General features: G+C 32.2%; 1 protein-coding gene across 2 annotated transcripts; it reads right to left on the reverse strand.

Moving 5' to 3' along the window:
- Positions 1–6,819: 6,819 nt before the first annotated feature.
- LOC114183506 (dof zinc finger protein DOF2.4-like) lies at positions 6,820–8,692 on the reverse strand. 2 transcript variants are annotated; one of them, XM_028070544.1, is made up of 2 exons: positions 8,389–8,692; positions 6,820–8,233 (listed from the first exon to the last, which is right to left on the reverse strand). In XM_028070544.1, exons 1-2 carry the CDS (start codon positions 8,440–8,442, stop codon positions 7,184–7,186), a joined length of 1,104 nt encoding a protein of 367 aa, XP_027926345.1. In that variant the 5' UTR covers positions 8,443–8,692; the 3' UTR covers positions 6,820–7,183. The 2 variants fall into 2 exon arrangements, with proteins under 2 accessions (XP_027926345.1, XP_027926346.1); XM_028070545.1 differs by having other exon boundaries at positions 6,820–8,230; positions 8,389–8,593.
- Positions 8,693–16,519: the final 7,827 nt, after the last annotated feature.

Here is a 16,519-nt window from a genome sequence, read left to right on the forward strand (position 1 = left end):
AATTAAAAAATAGTTAAATTTAAGAAACAGTCAAATTGAAAAAATCAATTAAATTTAAAGAAACGATTACTTAAATAGTAAATTAATGAAGTAATTATTTTAATTTAAAAAAAATTAAAGGGTTAAATTAGAAAATAAAAGTGGATACTAATAAAACAAATGGTATAATATAAATTATTTTAAAATTTTCTTACTAATTTTATACTTGCTAATGCACTTTAAAAAAATAATATTTTATTTCAAATTATATTAGTATGTAATACACTTTTATACTTTGTTATATATTTCTTTAAATTTTCTTATAAACCCTTATTATTATCATTATTATTATTATTATTATAAAATAATAATAATAACTTATATTTTAAATTAAATTAAAAAAATCCAAATTTAAATTATATTCAACATTTGTTATTATTTATTTATATTTAAATTATTTTTTATTTTTATTTCTCCCAACCCAAATTAAAACTCAATTCAACATTTATAATTATTTGTTTCAATTTTAATTATCTTTTATGTTATTATTCCCCCTTTCCCTTTTTTTCCCTAAATTCTATGAGAAAAGTGACCAAAGTTCAATTTTTTAATAATGAAACAATTCTAACACATTTTTCATAATTAATAATCATATTTCAAGTTGGAAATTCGTCTGACTAAACACTAATACAAAAATAGCTTATTACGTAATTGAATAATTTGTGTCTGACATATAGGTAGCATACGTACAAAATGTGTGAGATGGTATTTTTATAATTAAATTGTCAATATTTTCATATGACCTATAAGCGTGAGAATAAAAACCCTTAATTATGTCTGCATTTTTATCATTCTCGGTTAGGGATGTCAAAAAAATCCGTACCCGTGGATATCCGCGGATAAAACTCGCAATGGGTAGAAAATGAATATTAAAAATGGATACCCGCTACCCGTGGGTACGGGTATTTTTGATACTCGCATGTTAACGAGGCGAGTACGGGTATCATAGTATCCGTACCCGTGGATATCCATATTCGCTAAACTTTAATTCACAAAAATACCCTCATATTTATATATATATATATATATATATATATATATATATATATATATATATATATATTAGTAAAAAATATTCTGGTCTAATTTTTTCTAAGTTGCACATCTTGTCTTTTGTCTTCATTCTTCAAACTTCAATACTATTGGTACGTTTCCAAGTACACCCCTGACATTCTTCTTTTTCATTTATTTGAAATTGGGCATATACATCAAATCCTATATAGACAATAACGTTTATGGTATGCTTGTTGTCAAATAATGGAATCAAAATAAGAATACTTGGCACGTGATAATTGAGGTTTATTATTTATTTATTTTTTAGGAATCAATTGGAGAAGGTGAACTTTTTTACCAAAATATTAATTAAAGAATTTTCATTGTGTTGAACGTCATTTTATATTTACTTTTATAATTATTTGGACTTGTATGAACTTGAGTTTATTTGAACTTTATTTAAAATTTATGATAATGATGTATTTTATTTTATTTTATTTGAATTTATGATTAAATATTTATTTTTTAATAATTTTGTAAATACCCGCGGGTACCCATGGATACCTGCAGATATGAAAAAAATAGGCGGGTACCCGCATAACGGATACCCAACAGATATGGGTACGGGTACGGGCAGATATTTATCTAGTGGGTAGGGTACGGGAGAGCTATTACCCGTACCCTACCCGCCCCGTTGACATCCCTATTCTCGGTTATTGGAAAACATCTTTTCCTTCGAATATTGTTTTACACTGATGTTAGTTTCTCATTCTTCATTTTTGCATTTTGACATCACTTTTACCCAAAAATCTTAAGGCAATAGTTTATGGATATTTATTCTTATATAGTGTTTAACTTTGTCTATTTTATCCAATATAGGATTTTTGGCTCACACTTGAACTATTCTTAACAATATTAGATGTTTGATTAATTTTAGATTTATTATGTTTTATGTTTATATAATTCTAGATTTATTATATGAAGAAAAATAATAAGAAGAAGGATAAGATGAAGAAGAAAAAAAAAGGAGGAGAAAAACATGAAGAAAAACAAGGAGGAGGAGAAGAATAAGGAAACGAAGAAAAAGAAGAAAAAATCGGTGTAAATTTGAGAAAAGAAAAAAATTAAAAACTTATACTTGTTGTCGTTACAACATTGTAACAAACAATAGACATAAACCTACTTGTAAGTACAAAATACATAAATTTATTATTGTTATTATTACATCTTTTTTTATTACGTTAGACCTACAAATTCTAAGATAACATACGTAAAAAAAAAATTGTGGGAAAATAATTCTCTTTTAAAATGTTTTATATTAAGGTTAAATATGTTTTTGATACCTTAACTTTTAGTAAAATTTTAAATTAGTCATTTTTCGAAAGTTTAACCCAGTTTAGTCTTTTAACTCTAGAAATGTATGAATTTAATCATTTTAACATAACTTTGTTAAGGTTCTTTTTAACGTTTCAAATACGTCGTTCATGATTGAAATTGAGTTGTTTATATTTTTTGACACATTTCGCTTTAATGTTAATAAGACACTATCATAATATCTTAAAATGTATTTGAAACGTCAAATAAACTTAACTAAAATTGGTTAAAAAGACTAAATCTAAATATTTCTAAAATTGAGGAACTAAATTTGGCCAAAATTTTTAAAATGAATTATTTTCAATTTTTACTAAAAATTAATACACACAAAACGTATATAACTATATTATTTAATGGTATAACATTGTATTATTTAAACTATAATGTGATAAAAAGTGTAAATAAAAAAAAGAAAAAGAAAAGAAAGGGAGTGAGAGATGATGTGATGTGATCCAGAGAAGAAGGAGAAGGATGCATGCAATACGATGCAGGTTTGAAATATTAAAACAAAAGAAAAGAAGAGAAGTGCTGCAGGTTCGCATGCAGTATGCATCAGTATGTATGCATCTATCTTCTCCTCGTTTACAATGAACCAAACAATGTTTGTTGAAAGCCACAACTAGTGTTCATTCATGCTGTGCCTGCATGGAAGGGCGTGCCACCAGATTCACTCTCTCTCTCTCTCTCTCTCTCTCTCTCTCTTACGGTCCAACTTCCACACTGACATACACTCTCTTCTCCTCTTCTTTAAGGAAAAATATGTAGCTTTTCAACTCTTAACATATTTCACTACTTTAAGCAAAATCTTAAATTCAACACTCTAAATTTTTAAAATGCTTTATTTTTAAATGTTAATGCCATATCAGGGCACTTCAAATTACAATTTAAATTTCATATTTGGATAAAGAAATAATTTATTATTTTGATTTTTGTTTTTGTAAAAGACCATAATCAATTTATACAAGACAATTTTATTTGAATTAATGCAACTATTTTAAGCGACAAAATTCTTTTTTCTTTTAGAGTCATTAGAAGCTTTTTGTAACAAGGAGATTTGTGGGGGTTATTTGAACACCCAGTACTCTTCTTTCCATTGTTCAGTATATTTTGATATAACTAATGTAGGACCATTAAAACTATATTCGAATCGATGATCAAATTTTGATTCTTGGTTAGTGGATACAAATATTGAACTACTAGTACCAACAATTTTGGTATTGTATTCGTATGTTTGATAGATTAGGATAATGATTAAAATTTTCTTTGCCATCAAATGTTGTACTAATATATTCAATCATTTTATATCAAATAAAGTTGGCACATATATTTTGATTTTTAATTTCCCTTAATAGAAACCTATAATTCGATCTCTGACTTAGACTTCACAACAAGTGATAAAGAAAAATACTTAAATTAATCATATATATTGTAAAATAAAAATTAAAATAAAGAAAAAGAAACTTACAAAAACTTAAGATTGGAAAAATAGAGTATCATGCTAGTTAAAACATACAAATACTTACTTTGAGAATAATTTTAAAAGAGTTATTTTATTTTTATTATTGATCTTACTGAAACTGATAATTATGATTAAGTTTAAGAATAAATTTATTTTCACTTACTTTCTTAATAATTAAGATCGGTTGCTTGTTATGGTGGCATACTTTTCTATTTTTGACAATTTGTTCATAACAAAATTCATTGATGTTTAAAAGGATACGAGAATGTGTACTCTCGATTTAAAACAACTGGAAGAAATTTTCTAATAATAAAAATAAATAAAGACGAGGTCAACAATATTATTGTAAAAAAAAAAATCTTTGATTAATTAATCCTCATGTAGTAGCACGCGTTTAGCGCGTGAGAAAGTGCGATTTGGTCAGATTGTCCAGACATTGTATTAGCATGTAGCAGCTTGTGTCGCTGAGTTTGTGACTTTGTGGTAATAACAACGCATCAAATTAGAGATTGCTAAAATCTTTGCGCTTTTTGACTCTGCTAGTTCGTGGGACAGAGACAAACATTCTTTTACAACCTTATGTTTATGTTGCTCACTTACTGCTCTATTTTTCGGGTTACTATATATGGGGAATGATGCATATGTAGATCTATTTTTGTTTTTTTATTTCAAATCCCATTGGATAATAGTATTTTTTTTTAATCAACTTATTCATAGATACTATACATATTGTTAATTAAAAATTGACCTTTTAAACTAATCCAACTAATTAAAACGTTTGTTTGGTGAAATTAGAGGGAATATATTGGGTGGAAGGTATGACAGGTGAACTTTAACAGGTTTAACGGAAGCTGAAGATTTTTGACATACCTAAAATGCCATCATAAACATGGTGATTGGTGATGAAACTAATCTCGAAGAATACTATGATCTTAAGGTTTCTGTGTGGCCATTTTGTCGTCTTTTGATGCTCTTTCTCCGCGTCTCTGCCACCAAAACCGCTAAATAATTACCCAAAGTTTACACTTTACACAGTCCATTCTCTTCTCTTAATATCAAGTACATATTATCACAAAATCATTCTCTCTCTCTCTCTCTCTCTCTCTCTCTCTCTCTCTCTCTCTCTTTCCTCACACAACGTTTGTCATTGGAGAAATCAATAATTTAGAAAAGGACACTCACATGCAAAAATATTATCATTTTTTAATGATATAACAACTAACAGATTCTCTGTGGAGAGTTGGAAGTCACTAAACTCAAGGAGGATTTGTTTATGTTATAGTATTCAAAGTTTTGTACATAAATTTGGAACCTCAGATTTGAATCTCCATTGGGAAAATATATTTAATCATTCATGAATAATATAGCCGCTGCAATTTCTTGAACTACTCAATTTCTTCACTCAGACTATGCCTACCTAGCTTTGGCTGCGCCAGATGAAACATATCAGAACCCATTTTTCAAAAGGAAAAACAAAAACCCTAAAACTTCGTCTTTCTTCAGTGAAGCCATTTCTAGGTATGGCTGCGCAAGATGAGACATCACAATCATGTACATTTTGTAAAAGAAATAAAAGGAATTACAACAATGTCTGGGTTTTGGAGAATAGGAACTACCCTACATACAATATTTATCCCTGTTCATAGAAAATTCCAAATTGAGAGATCACATTCCCAACAATATGACAAGCACCACCTTTTCAGTTTTTAGGAAGTCGTTAGAGTTTGTCCCAAACATGGGGTCTCTCAATAGTTCTTCATCTGGTTGCTCAAATAATTGCATCACTATAATTAACTCTCAAGTAATCCCTATAACCAAGCAAGGCCTAATTCAAATTCTTTCTATGGTTGTTCAACAAAGAGGATATATAGGTTTACTATTCAAATCCAAGATTTACTATTTAAATCCTTCGTTCGCACTCCAAATATGGTACAGAAAAGAAACGTCAAAAATGTCATTTATGCATGCCATGTAATTTATTTAACCTTACTTTGCGTTGGTTTAAGAAGTTCTTGCTGTCTCACATTAATCACTGAGATATAAGAAGTTCAATGTAATAGTTTATGAGATCAAACACTAACACCTAATAACTGGTCTTTTAGATTGGATTCTTTTCATATGCTTAAGTCATGATATATAAACACTGGTAAGTGATGCTTTTAAAAGGGTGACAATAATACAACTCTAAAATTAACTAGAATGAAAAGCTTAATATATATATATAGTACTTAAACATTAGAACTTTCCTTTTTGTGCTTAGAAGTTTTGTTTGTTTCCATTGATCTAAGGTTTAGCTGTGTGAAAAGTGAATGCGTCAACAAAATAAAAGCATTCAAAGTTGGTATTATCTTGGATGATGAGAAAATTGTTTGAAGAGCCAAAAACTAAACCAAACAAAACGAGAGGGAGAGAAAGGCTGTTTTACATTATGAATAAAATAACCACACTAAGTTGCAAGATAAATCTTTTTAGAGAATTATATTAAAAGGGATAATGGTATTAACATCAAGGAAAAGTTCCTGTAGTCGTTACAAAGAACTTTCTAAAAGGAAAAAAATAACGGAAAATCTAATTTTTAAAGGAAGAAAATCACACTTTTCCACTACAAAACATATATGAGGAATGTATACAATGAGAAAGACAACCTATGTTTATTAATTCTTCTTTGACCACCACTCTTGCTTTACTATCCATTCACTAGGAAAATTCAGAATGTCTTAAGAACAGTACAAATGAGTTCAAGATTTTATTTCATTAAAATGATAGGTCGAAATTTGATTCTTGTAAACGCACAGAGATGAATCATTCTGAATCCACGATTTGGGGGCGAATTTTCTATTATCACTGCAACAAATTTTCCTCCAAATCGTTTATTAAGTGAAGATAAAGCTTGCTTAATTCAACACTCTTCATCATTAGAAAAATGATCATATTTTCGATAGATACATACGAGGAAATCAAGTGATACTGGTATCAGACATAATTTTTTATCAGACATGATTGATTATCGACTGCAATATTCATTCTCTTGAACTCATAATTTCACCATATATAGTAAAACCTTCCCATACAAAACAACCTAAACCTAAGAAAGAGAGAGAAAAGGAAGAAGAAATAACAACATATAAAGATTAAAAGTGGGGGGAAATAGAAAAACTAACATCCCTAGGGTTTTTGATTTGATCATAAAAGAAAGCAAAGTACTTAACCATCCTCGAAGCTTTTCACGTGGGGGTAATTGTAACCGAATTGGTTGAAACTTTGTGAAAGGAAACAGAAGAACCAAAAGCCAGAAACTTCACAAGAGTGCAGAAAATTCTATAGGGGGTTACTGGTAGTGGAAGAAGAACTGAAAGCAGAAAGATCAGTCCAAGCAGAAGTGGCACCACCACCACCACCAGCACTCCAATATTGCTCATTCGTATTAGGGTTATTGTTGACCCCCAAGAACTGTCTCTGCAAACCAAGCTCCTGATGATGATTATCTTCCATTTTGACTGAAGCAAACTGAGACATCACCCCAGAAGTTGAAACCTTAATGGGAGTGCCACCATAGCCATCACTACCACTAGCACCATCAAATGGGTACAACCCGTGTGACGAAGAAGCTTCCAAACCAGACAAGAAGGGAAATTGGTGAGTTTGTGGCATCCTCCATTGGTCCAAACCAGACAACACAGAACCACCACCACCACCATTTAAAGCGTTTCCAATATGGAAATTCAAGTCCCCTATTCCTCCCATTGGACCTGAAATCGCGCCATAGTTCAAGCCATAGTTTAACCCTATCTCTCCTCCACCACCACCACCACCACCGAGGTGGTGATCGCCAAGATGATGCAATGGAGCCATGAATCTAAGAGACGGCGGCACCCCGGTGCCGCCAAGGCCTGCCACCATGTCAGCAGAAGATGAGCCACTGGTCGTGGAAGCGGAGCCAGCACTCGCCGTTTGGCGATCGGAGTTTGCCGGGGACCTGGCGCTGCCACCGGAGCTTCCTCTGCTCCTCTTGTTCCTCCGGCAGCCGCCGCCAACAGGGACGTTCCTCAAGGCCCCGCCGCGAGTCCAGTACCTTCTGCAGGCCTTGCAGAAGTGGCGGGGCTGAGAGAGGCTGTAGTTGTTGAAGTAGCAAAACTTTGTGTTGGTGGATTCACATCTAGGACACTTCTGCGGAGCTTCCTGCATGGGTATGTTGGCCATCCTGGCCCTATCCGCCATGGAACCCGGCCTGATGGAGGCGGCAGTGGCAGTAGCACCGAGTCCATGGGGTTGTGAGGGCGGCGGCGGTGGCGGCGGTTGTATCGGTGGTGGAAGAATAAGGTGGGAGGTTACAGCAGTGTTGTTTCCTTGGTGCTGATGATTTGGCTGCTGCAGTAACATAAAGTTGGAAGGAGCAAAGAAATGAAATATGTGGTATATTCAGGAGAAGGGTATAAAGAATATGTATCTTTTGAATTTTGGCTTTTGAAGTGAGAAATGAAATGAGAAAGAAGGAAACTGAAGAAGGGTTGAATTTTTTTTACCTGTTGCTGCCAGTTGGCTGGATCAATATATGCTGGGATGGAGGTATAAACCATGGTTCCTCTTGGAGCTTTCTCTTTTGTAAAGAGAATCACATGAAAGAGTTAGAGAGAGAGTTGAAGATAGAAGAGAGAAAGGGAAAGAAAGAAAGCAAAAGAAAGAAAGAAAGAAGAGAGGAGAGGGGAGGGTTTGGGAGAAGAGGTAATGAGAAGCAAAAATAAAGGAAGTGCTTTTGAGTATTTATATATAATTTTAGTTTGTTGTTGATTTCCCCCGATAGCACTCTTTTTGTTGTTTTTGCTTTTGAGGATTTTGAGAAGGCGATGTTTCTTAACCCATAAGCTTCTTTTTTGATGGTGTGGTTAGAAAAAAGAGTGCATGAAAAAAGGTAAGTGTTGAGTCTGATATGTCATGTGTGCTAAGCAGCGTAGCCAGAGAGGCATAGTATATAGTAGGAATTTGGTGTGTGGAATGGGCAAAGGAAACTTTAATTATGATTGTATTATAAAATAGATTATGAATGAATGAATGATAGATTATGGTTTTAAATATTGGGTTGAAAAAAAAGAAAAGGTGTCCATTTGTGCTTTAGTGTGTCCCGACCGAGTGAACCTTTTCTTGGTCAGGTCTGTTCCCTTCCCCACTCCTCTTTCTTTTTGCATGGAAACATTTATCCTTGCATCTCACGCGCCACATCATCAACATCGAGTCAAACTCATATGTGGAATGTGCCAGACTACGTTGGCTTACATTACATGCTTACAACAAAGCCAAGGACCCTAAACCAACTCTTTACACTCTTTTTTTTGTTTTTTTAATTCACATGTATCTAGAATATAAAACCATTCACAAATGTGGCGAAGAGAAAAGCTTTAGGATGAAAATGTGATTATGAATATTGATGTCAAAAAATTATGTATTTACGGAGTAGAAATGGATATTAAAAATAAATATTCCCATGTAATAGGTTCGGGTATTTTTTATACTCGCGTGTTAACGGGACAGATACTGGTATCATAGTATCAGTATCATGAATACTTGTATCAGTTATATTTTCATTTAAATTAAAAAAAAAATAAAAAGAAATGTGATTAAAGCATTAACAGATTGATTTTGAATGAGTTGTCTTTTATCAATTGGTTTTGAAAAACTTTCACTTCTTTGTAAAATGTCATTCAACACTATTTAAATGAGTTATTTTTACTTTGTATCAAATTTATGAATGTTGTGCATTGCATTTTTATTTGAATTTATGGTTAAAATATATTGTTCAATATTAAATATGTAGGGACCCACATAACGAATATCCGCACGAATATAGGTATGAGTATGAGACGAATATTTATTTAACAAGTAGGATACGGAGGAGCTATTACCCGTACTCTACCCACCTTGTTGCCATTCCTAATTATGAGACAATATAGTGTTTTACTTATATTGGGAAAAAATGAAAACAATAAATAGAAGAAATTTAGTATTATATATATATATATATATATATATATATATATATATATATATATATATATATATTCTAACAATAAATATATGATATAGGAATAAATAAAAATGCTTCAATTAATACATATATTATATATATTTTTCATCATATAACATTAACCTCTTATTTGTATAACCACAACATTTAAACTATGGAATATATTATTCTTATGTGCCTAACACTAGTGCAAATTTTGCTTTTTACCTCGTCTTATATGTCTCGATTGGCTAGGAATCGAAGCATATAATGGCACGGTGACATTTTTGCAATTCCAGACAACTTTTATACCTTGGTTTAGCTAAAACCCGAAGCAAAAAAGGGTTATATGCTTCGGTTAAAAAAAAACTGGTGCAAAGGTGGCTCATATGCTTCGGTTGCACAGACTCGAAGCAAAAAATGTGACTCTTTGGCCTCGGGTGGCACTTAACCGGGGCCAAATAGGGTTGTATGCCTTGGTTATTAAATGAACCGAGGCCATATACACTAGTGCATTTTAGAGTTTTTACATCGCAGTATATGTCTCGGTTCCTGCGCACCCGCTGCATATAAACACGCGGTGGCATTTTTGTAATTAAAGTCACCTTTTATGCCTCGGTTGTTATACTGATCGAGGCATATAGCTTAAAAAATTTTACAAATGCGCGCTGTCTCCAAAATTTGAAAATTTTTACCTGCTTTTATGCCTCGGTTCTTTTATAACCGAGGCAGTATGAACCTTATGCTTCGGTTCTCCTGCCAACCGAGGCATATAAGAAGACAATATGCCTCGGTTTCGAATTAACCGAGGCAGTATGGCTTCGTAGGGTTATAAAAAAACCCAAATCTTTTCGCAGCAGCGCAAACCTTCTGCGATTTTTTCTTCTCCGATCTTCCTCCATATAGCATCACAAATCTTTTCTTCTTCTTCCACTGCACCCCAATCGTTCATCCCGGCTTCACCACCGTTGCATCGCCGCTGCACCGTGGAGGAGGTTGTTCGTGGCCACCGCTGCATCTTCTTTTTCTTCTTCGAGCAACTCCATTGCGCCGCTGCATTTTCGTTCCGCCTACACCGCTGCTACACCACCGTTGCGCTGCCACTTCACCATCGACGAGATTGTTCCGGCGCCGCTACTTCTTCGTCTTCTCCGAGCAACTCTATTGCAGATTTTGTGCATATCAGTTTTGGAAGTTTGGATTTGTTTTTTAATCTGGTTTCAAATTTGGAGTTTTGGATCTGGTTTTCGATCTCAGTTTGGACCTATGTGGCTGGTTTTGCTTATGCATTACTGTGATGTTGTGTTCGTAAGGGAGAACAAGAAAACCAAAAGACCCCAAAAGACCCAAAAAAACCCTTGAGGGATGCCGATAAAGGTGATGTCTTCGAGCATGGTGGTGATATACTTGTTCTCCCAAAGGGGTTTGAAGAGAGAGTGGGAAAAGGAGTTTAGGCCTCGGTTGGTGGAGACCGCGGTAGTAACTATTTTTTTTGCCTCAGGTTGATAACCGAGGCATAAAGGAGTATCTTTTTACCTCGGCAGTATATGCCTCGGGTGCGAACCCGAAGCCAAAAGTGAAAAATAACCGCTGTCGTTTTCCTTTCTTGCACTGGTGATAGTTTAATTAGGGCACAAAACTCGCGAGCCCCTCTTCTCCTTCCCCGCGCTGCATTTCTCCTCTCTCTCTACAAGCTGCTGTGCGAAAATGTAGATGAGGACGCCTCCACCATGCGAAAACGAGAACCACCACTGGCGAGTAGCAACAAACTCACGGGAAACGGTCGCAACCAGCACATTACCCTCGCTGGAGACGTGAACGAAACCGCAAAAAGCGAACTCTGCGTGAGCCACCGCTGCAGGAAGAGAGACCACCACTACTACTATCATGACACCTCTACCAAGGAAGAAGAAAGGAGCAGCATGCCTCCCACTACCAGTAGCAAGCAGCAGCACCACCAGTCACCATTGTTACAGTGAACGCACCGCAAAACCCCACCATTGCGATGCCGGCAACCACGCAGCCATCGAAGTTACAGCTCAACATAGATGGAGATACTTCCATGGAGGCGAAAGAACAACACCTCCTCGTGTTGTAGGCACCATGACAGACCTGCAAAGAAAACCAAACCAGAACCAAGCACCGTCGTGACATGTTGTCGTTCCAGACACAAAGAGAAAACGACTCAATGGTCTCGAGTCCCACTGCAACCGAGGAAAAAAGCGACTCTATGGCCTCGGGTGATAACCGAGGCCAACAGGCCCCCTCTTTTAGCCTCGCCCCAATATGCTTCAGTTCTAAAACCGAGACAGAATTACGAAATAACCGGGGCTAAAAGCCCTTACTACACTGGTGTAATTTGCTGTAAATATAATCAATTATCGATTTTCTCATTGATTTGGTGAATATGTCATTCATTTGTTCATTAGAGTTGATAAATTTAGTAGTGATTGTCTTTATACTTCATTTTTTCTCTTTTGAAATGACAACTAGTGTTGATATGTTTGATTCTCACATCATGAGAAGATTAGAGAGATTATGTAATTTTGTACGATTTCACCAATATGCAACATAGGTCGTAGACTACAGTTATTTTAGGACTTACTTGAATATTATAAAATCGTAGTCTATCAGGTCGTAGCCTAAACTAAGCATTTTAGACTACAATTACTGTAGTCTATATTCAATTATAAACTACGGTTCTCCCAATAATGGTAGTCTAGTTATTCTTTTCAAAGTCTTTTTAATATTTATTTTGTTTTAGTTTCTCCGCTCCTAATCAAGTAACTTGGACAAAAAATAGAACTAAAACCAAAACTAAAACCAATGGATCTCAAAACCAAAAAGAGTGAACAATTACATTCATCATTGACTCCCTTTGAATACCAGCTCGAACAATAGTTATCATTTATTGCATAACATAGTATCCACACTCAAACCCCATAGTTTGTTTATTACACTACAATATTTCAACCCCTTTTAATACTAGCTCGAACAATAGTTGTCATCTATTGCATAACATAGTATTCACACTCAAAACCCTTAGTTATTATATTACACTACAATAATGAATATCAACACAATTAATAAGTTTAATTGAGGAAACAATTATAGTTGACAAAAACCTTGAGTGGTAGCCATGTGACCTTTTGTAATCTTGAAATCGTTTTATCCTTCAACATATTATATCTGAAACATGAACTAAAAGAAAAGATACTAGTTAGGGTCCACTTATATAAAATGAAACTACATAAATTTTGATATTGAATCTTAAATAGGAAAACTAAGGTTCATCCCATGCAACAACAATTTAATTAGACAAATTAAGTTTGTGCATACAAAAAAACAAATTATAGAAAAATTAGACTAAACAACATATTCAAACAATAAAAAAAATCCAAATAACACATAAAAATTCAAATAATAAAAAATATTATCATAAACAAATTGTTAAGTATACATTAAAATATGTGAAGAGATGAAGGCAAACTTGAGAACATATTTGAGCAATATGAGTAACACCAATGTGGGCACCAACACAACCACACAAAAGGGTAGCAAAAATATAGGTGGTCACTCTGGTGCAAATAACCAAGCATGAACAATGATTTAAGGTTTAGCATCAATTGAAAGGACAAAAACTAATGTAAAAGGAAGAATATGAGAAGGAAGGAGACATGAACCTAAACAAAAGACAATGAGGGTGGTAACAACCCAAAGCAAGAAGAAGAAAAGAGAAAGGCTCGTCTTTCATGGTGGAGGAGGAAAAGTCCGCGTTCAACAACATGAGACAATAGTGACTTTCATGAGCAAAGTAAAAATAAAAATTTTTAAACTATTCAAAGTCGTGTAAACTATGTAACTGAACCATGGTATTTTTTAGGATTTGTATGACTATGTCTCATTGGTCTTAAGAATGAGAGTTTAAAAATTAACTTGTTACCCTTCATGCAAAGGAAATGTCTAGACTAGTAGCACTAAGGTAATTTAGCTTACTAACTAACTTTTTATATTTCTCAATATCGAAATAAAGTTTCTCTTGATCAAGTACAAGTTTAATACTTAGATCCATTGGTGTGTCTATTATAATTTACCCTCTTTATGATTACTTATTATAGCAATGTTACACACATATACAATGAGATAGATACATTCTTAGGAAGAATGACAATAGAACAAAACATTATGGGTATGACTTCATATCATTCAAAAAGACAACAATCTGAAAACACTCAAACCGTGTGAGGTGAATGTTTGATGCCATATAGAGACTTAAGTATATATGATATATTATATTAGATATCCTTGAGCAACTAATTCATGAAATTGCTCATGTTTCGTCAAAGTCACCAAGTAAAAATGCATTTTTGATGTTTAGAAAAAACAAAGTCCAATGAAAATAGTTGCAAATGGAAAATAGAATTTAAATAAATGTTATTATAACAATAGGAAATAAAGTGGGCTTCATTAATTTGATTTTATAATTGTTGCCAATTGTTTAGAAATATAGGTTAAGACATTGGTATTATCCATTTCACCTCTTACTATTGTACGATTGACTTAATTCCACAAAAGTATCATCACCTTCACTAAAATAGTGATAGATTTTTTATATTTTATTAAATTTGTTTTGAAAAGATTAATTTTATTTAGATTGATGTTTCGAGAAGTATTTATTTAAACTTGTATTTATGTTTGTTTTTTAGACTTATATTTTGGAGTGAAATTTTATTTGCTTAATATTTTATGAAGTATAATTTATGTGAGTTTATATTTTTAGAGTAATGTTTAGATAATTTTATTTAAAACATATAAAATATTTGTTTTTAAATACTCACGCATATTAAATATATGTAAATGTAAACAAAAAGGAAAAAAAATCAACTTTTAAATAGTAATAATAAATAATCATGAATTATGTAACACCCACACTTAACATATCACCATACTAATTAAAGTATTACAAATTAAATACTAAATATAATCATATTATAAGTATATAATATATTTATTGTTATCCATGAGAAATCAACATTTTAAAACTTTAAAATAAATATATACATATATAATTTCATAAATAAGGAGATCTATGCAATAAAAAGTTTATATAGCTAAGAATCGGAAATTAGAAATGAAACTTCAAACAATCTGTGGTTAATAAAGTTATACCAATAATGACACAGTGTTTCTATCCACACCACCACACCAGGTTGACTCCAAAGTGGCTTCTAATAGATATGCAAAAGTGATTCATCCAATGTTGTCCAAAGAAAACAAAACACGTATATATATGAAATGTGTCAGATCATGATGTTGCAAAAATAAGGGACTTTTGCTTAGGTATTAAGGTCTCTGCCATCAAAATCTGGATATGGTCACATCAAATATATGCAGCTGCAATGGGGAATTAAGAAAATAGAAACTAAGATTTTTAACACTCAAATGTATCTCTTCTTCCTTACTTAATTGCCATTGTTGAATACAGTTCGTGCCTTCAATGTTGAGTTCGAAAAGTTTCCACTGAAGTTAGTATAGAAAAAAAAATACATTTTGAGAAAAGTTGTGGGTATTTAAATTTTTTATTTATGTTTTTCTCAATTCTATATGATTGTAGTCTAAAATTTAATCATATTTTTATTTTAGTCTAACTGAATAGTGAACTTAACATGTTTATTAAGATTATATTGAAAAAAAAAATTAGTTAAATTATCTAAAAAATATATATACGGTCTACAAAATTGAGAATTGAACTAAAAAATGTGAATTTTTTATCCTTCGAAAGCCAAAAGGAGACCAAAATCACATCTACAATGGAGGAAGACTAAAATTATAATTTAGTGTAATTTATAGTGGGGTAAGTTACAATTACTTTTTCTTTTCATTTCTTTTATATATAATGAATTGTTTTTCTTCTGCTATGGATTGTTTTTTTCATGAAGGATATTCCATAATAAATTTAAGAAAATGCAAATAGATACCAATTAATATGTTTTGTTCGTCTTTAATGAAAATTCAACTAAATCAAGAAATTAGGGTTTCACAGATTTTAAAACAAATAATATATGAAAGTTCTCTATCCATCAAAAAGTTATTCCTGCTAAAATAAATGTTATATATCATTACGTGTTGAATGTTATTCTCTCCCCTAAAAAAATAACAATTTTTTTTTTCATTTGAGCAAGAATATCAATTAATATCATTTAATTATATTAATCACATTTATTTATGCTTTTTGAAAGTGTGTTTCACTTGAACTTGGTATTAAGATTAAGGAACTTATTCAAAAATAATTTAAATTTATTAAAAATGTATTAATTAATTATATTATAAGTGAATTTTATACCTAACTTAACCCCACAAAATCAACTTGTAAGATGAGCTTTGCACCTCATATATATTATGAAATTCAGTTTATATCTAGTTAATGTGGACTTTCAATAAATTAAAATAATACTTTGGTTTGGTATTATTAATAAGGTGAATTTGGCAAAATTTGCTTGAATTTTGCAAATTCTCTTGTTACTTAGAATAAATTTTAGAGAAAGAGTTATCAAATATAATGTAGAAACGTTATTTTCTTGGTCGTATTATAATAAATAAGTATCGTGTACGAAAAATAAGTCTCAGTGTTATTTTGGTCTTTAATGTAATCTTAA

Source organism: Vigna unguiculata, chromosome 5 (genome assembly GCF_004118075.2).
Source record: "Vigna unguiculata cultivar IT97K-499-35 chromosome 5, ASM411807v1, whole genome shotgun sequence".
Lineage (NCBI taxonomy): Eukaryota > Viridiplantae > Streptophyta > Magnoliopsida > Fabales > Fabaceae > Vigna > Vigna unguiculata.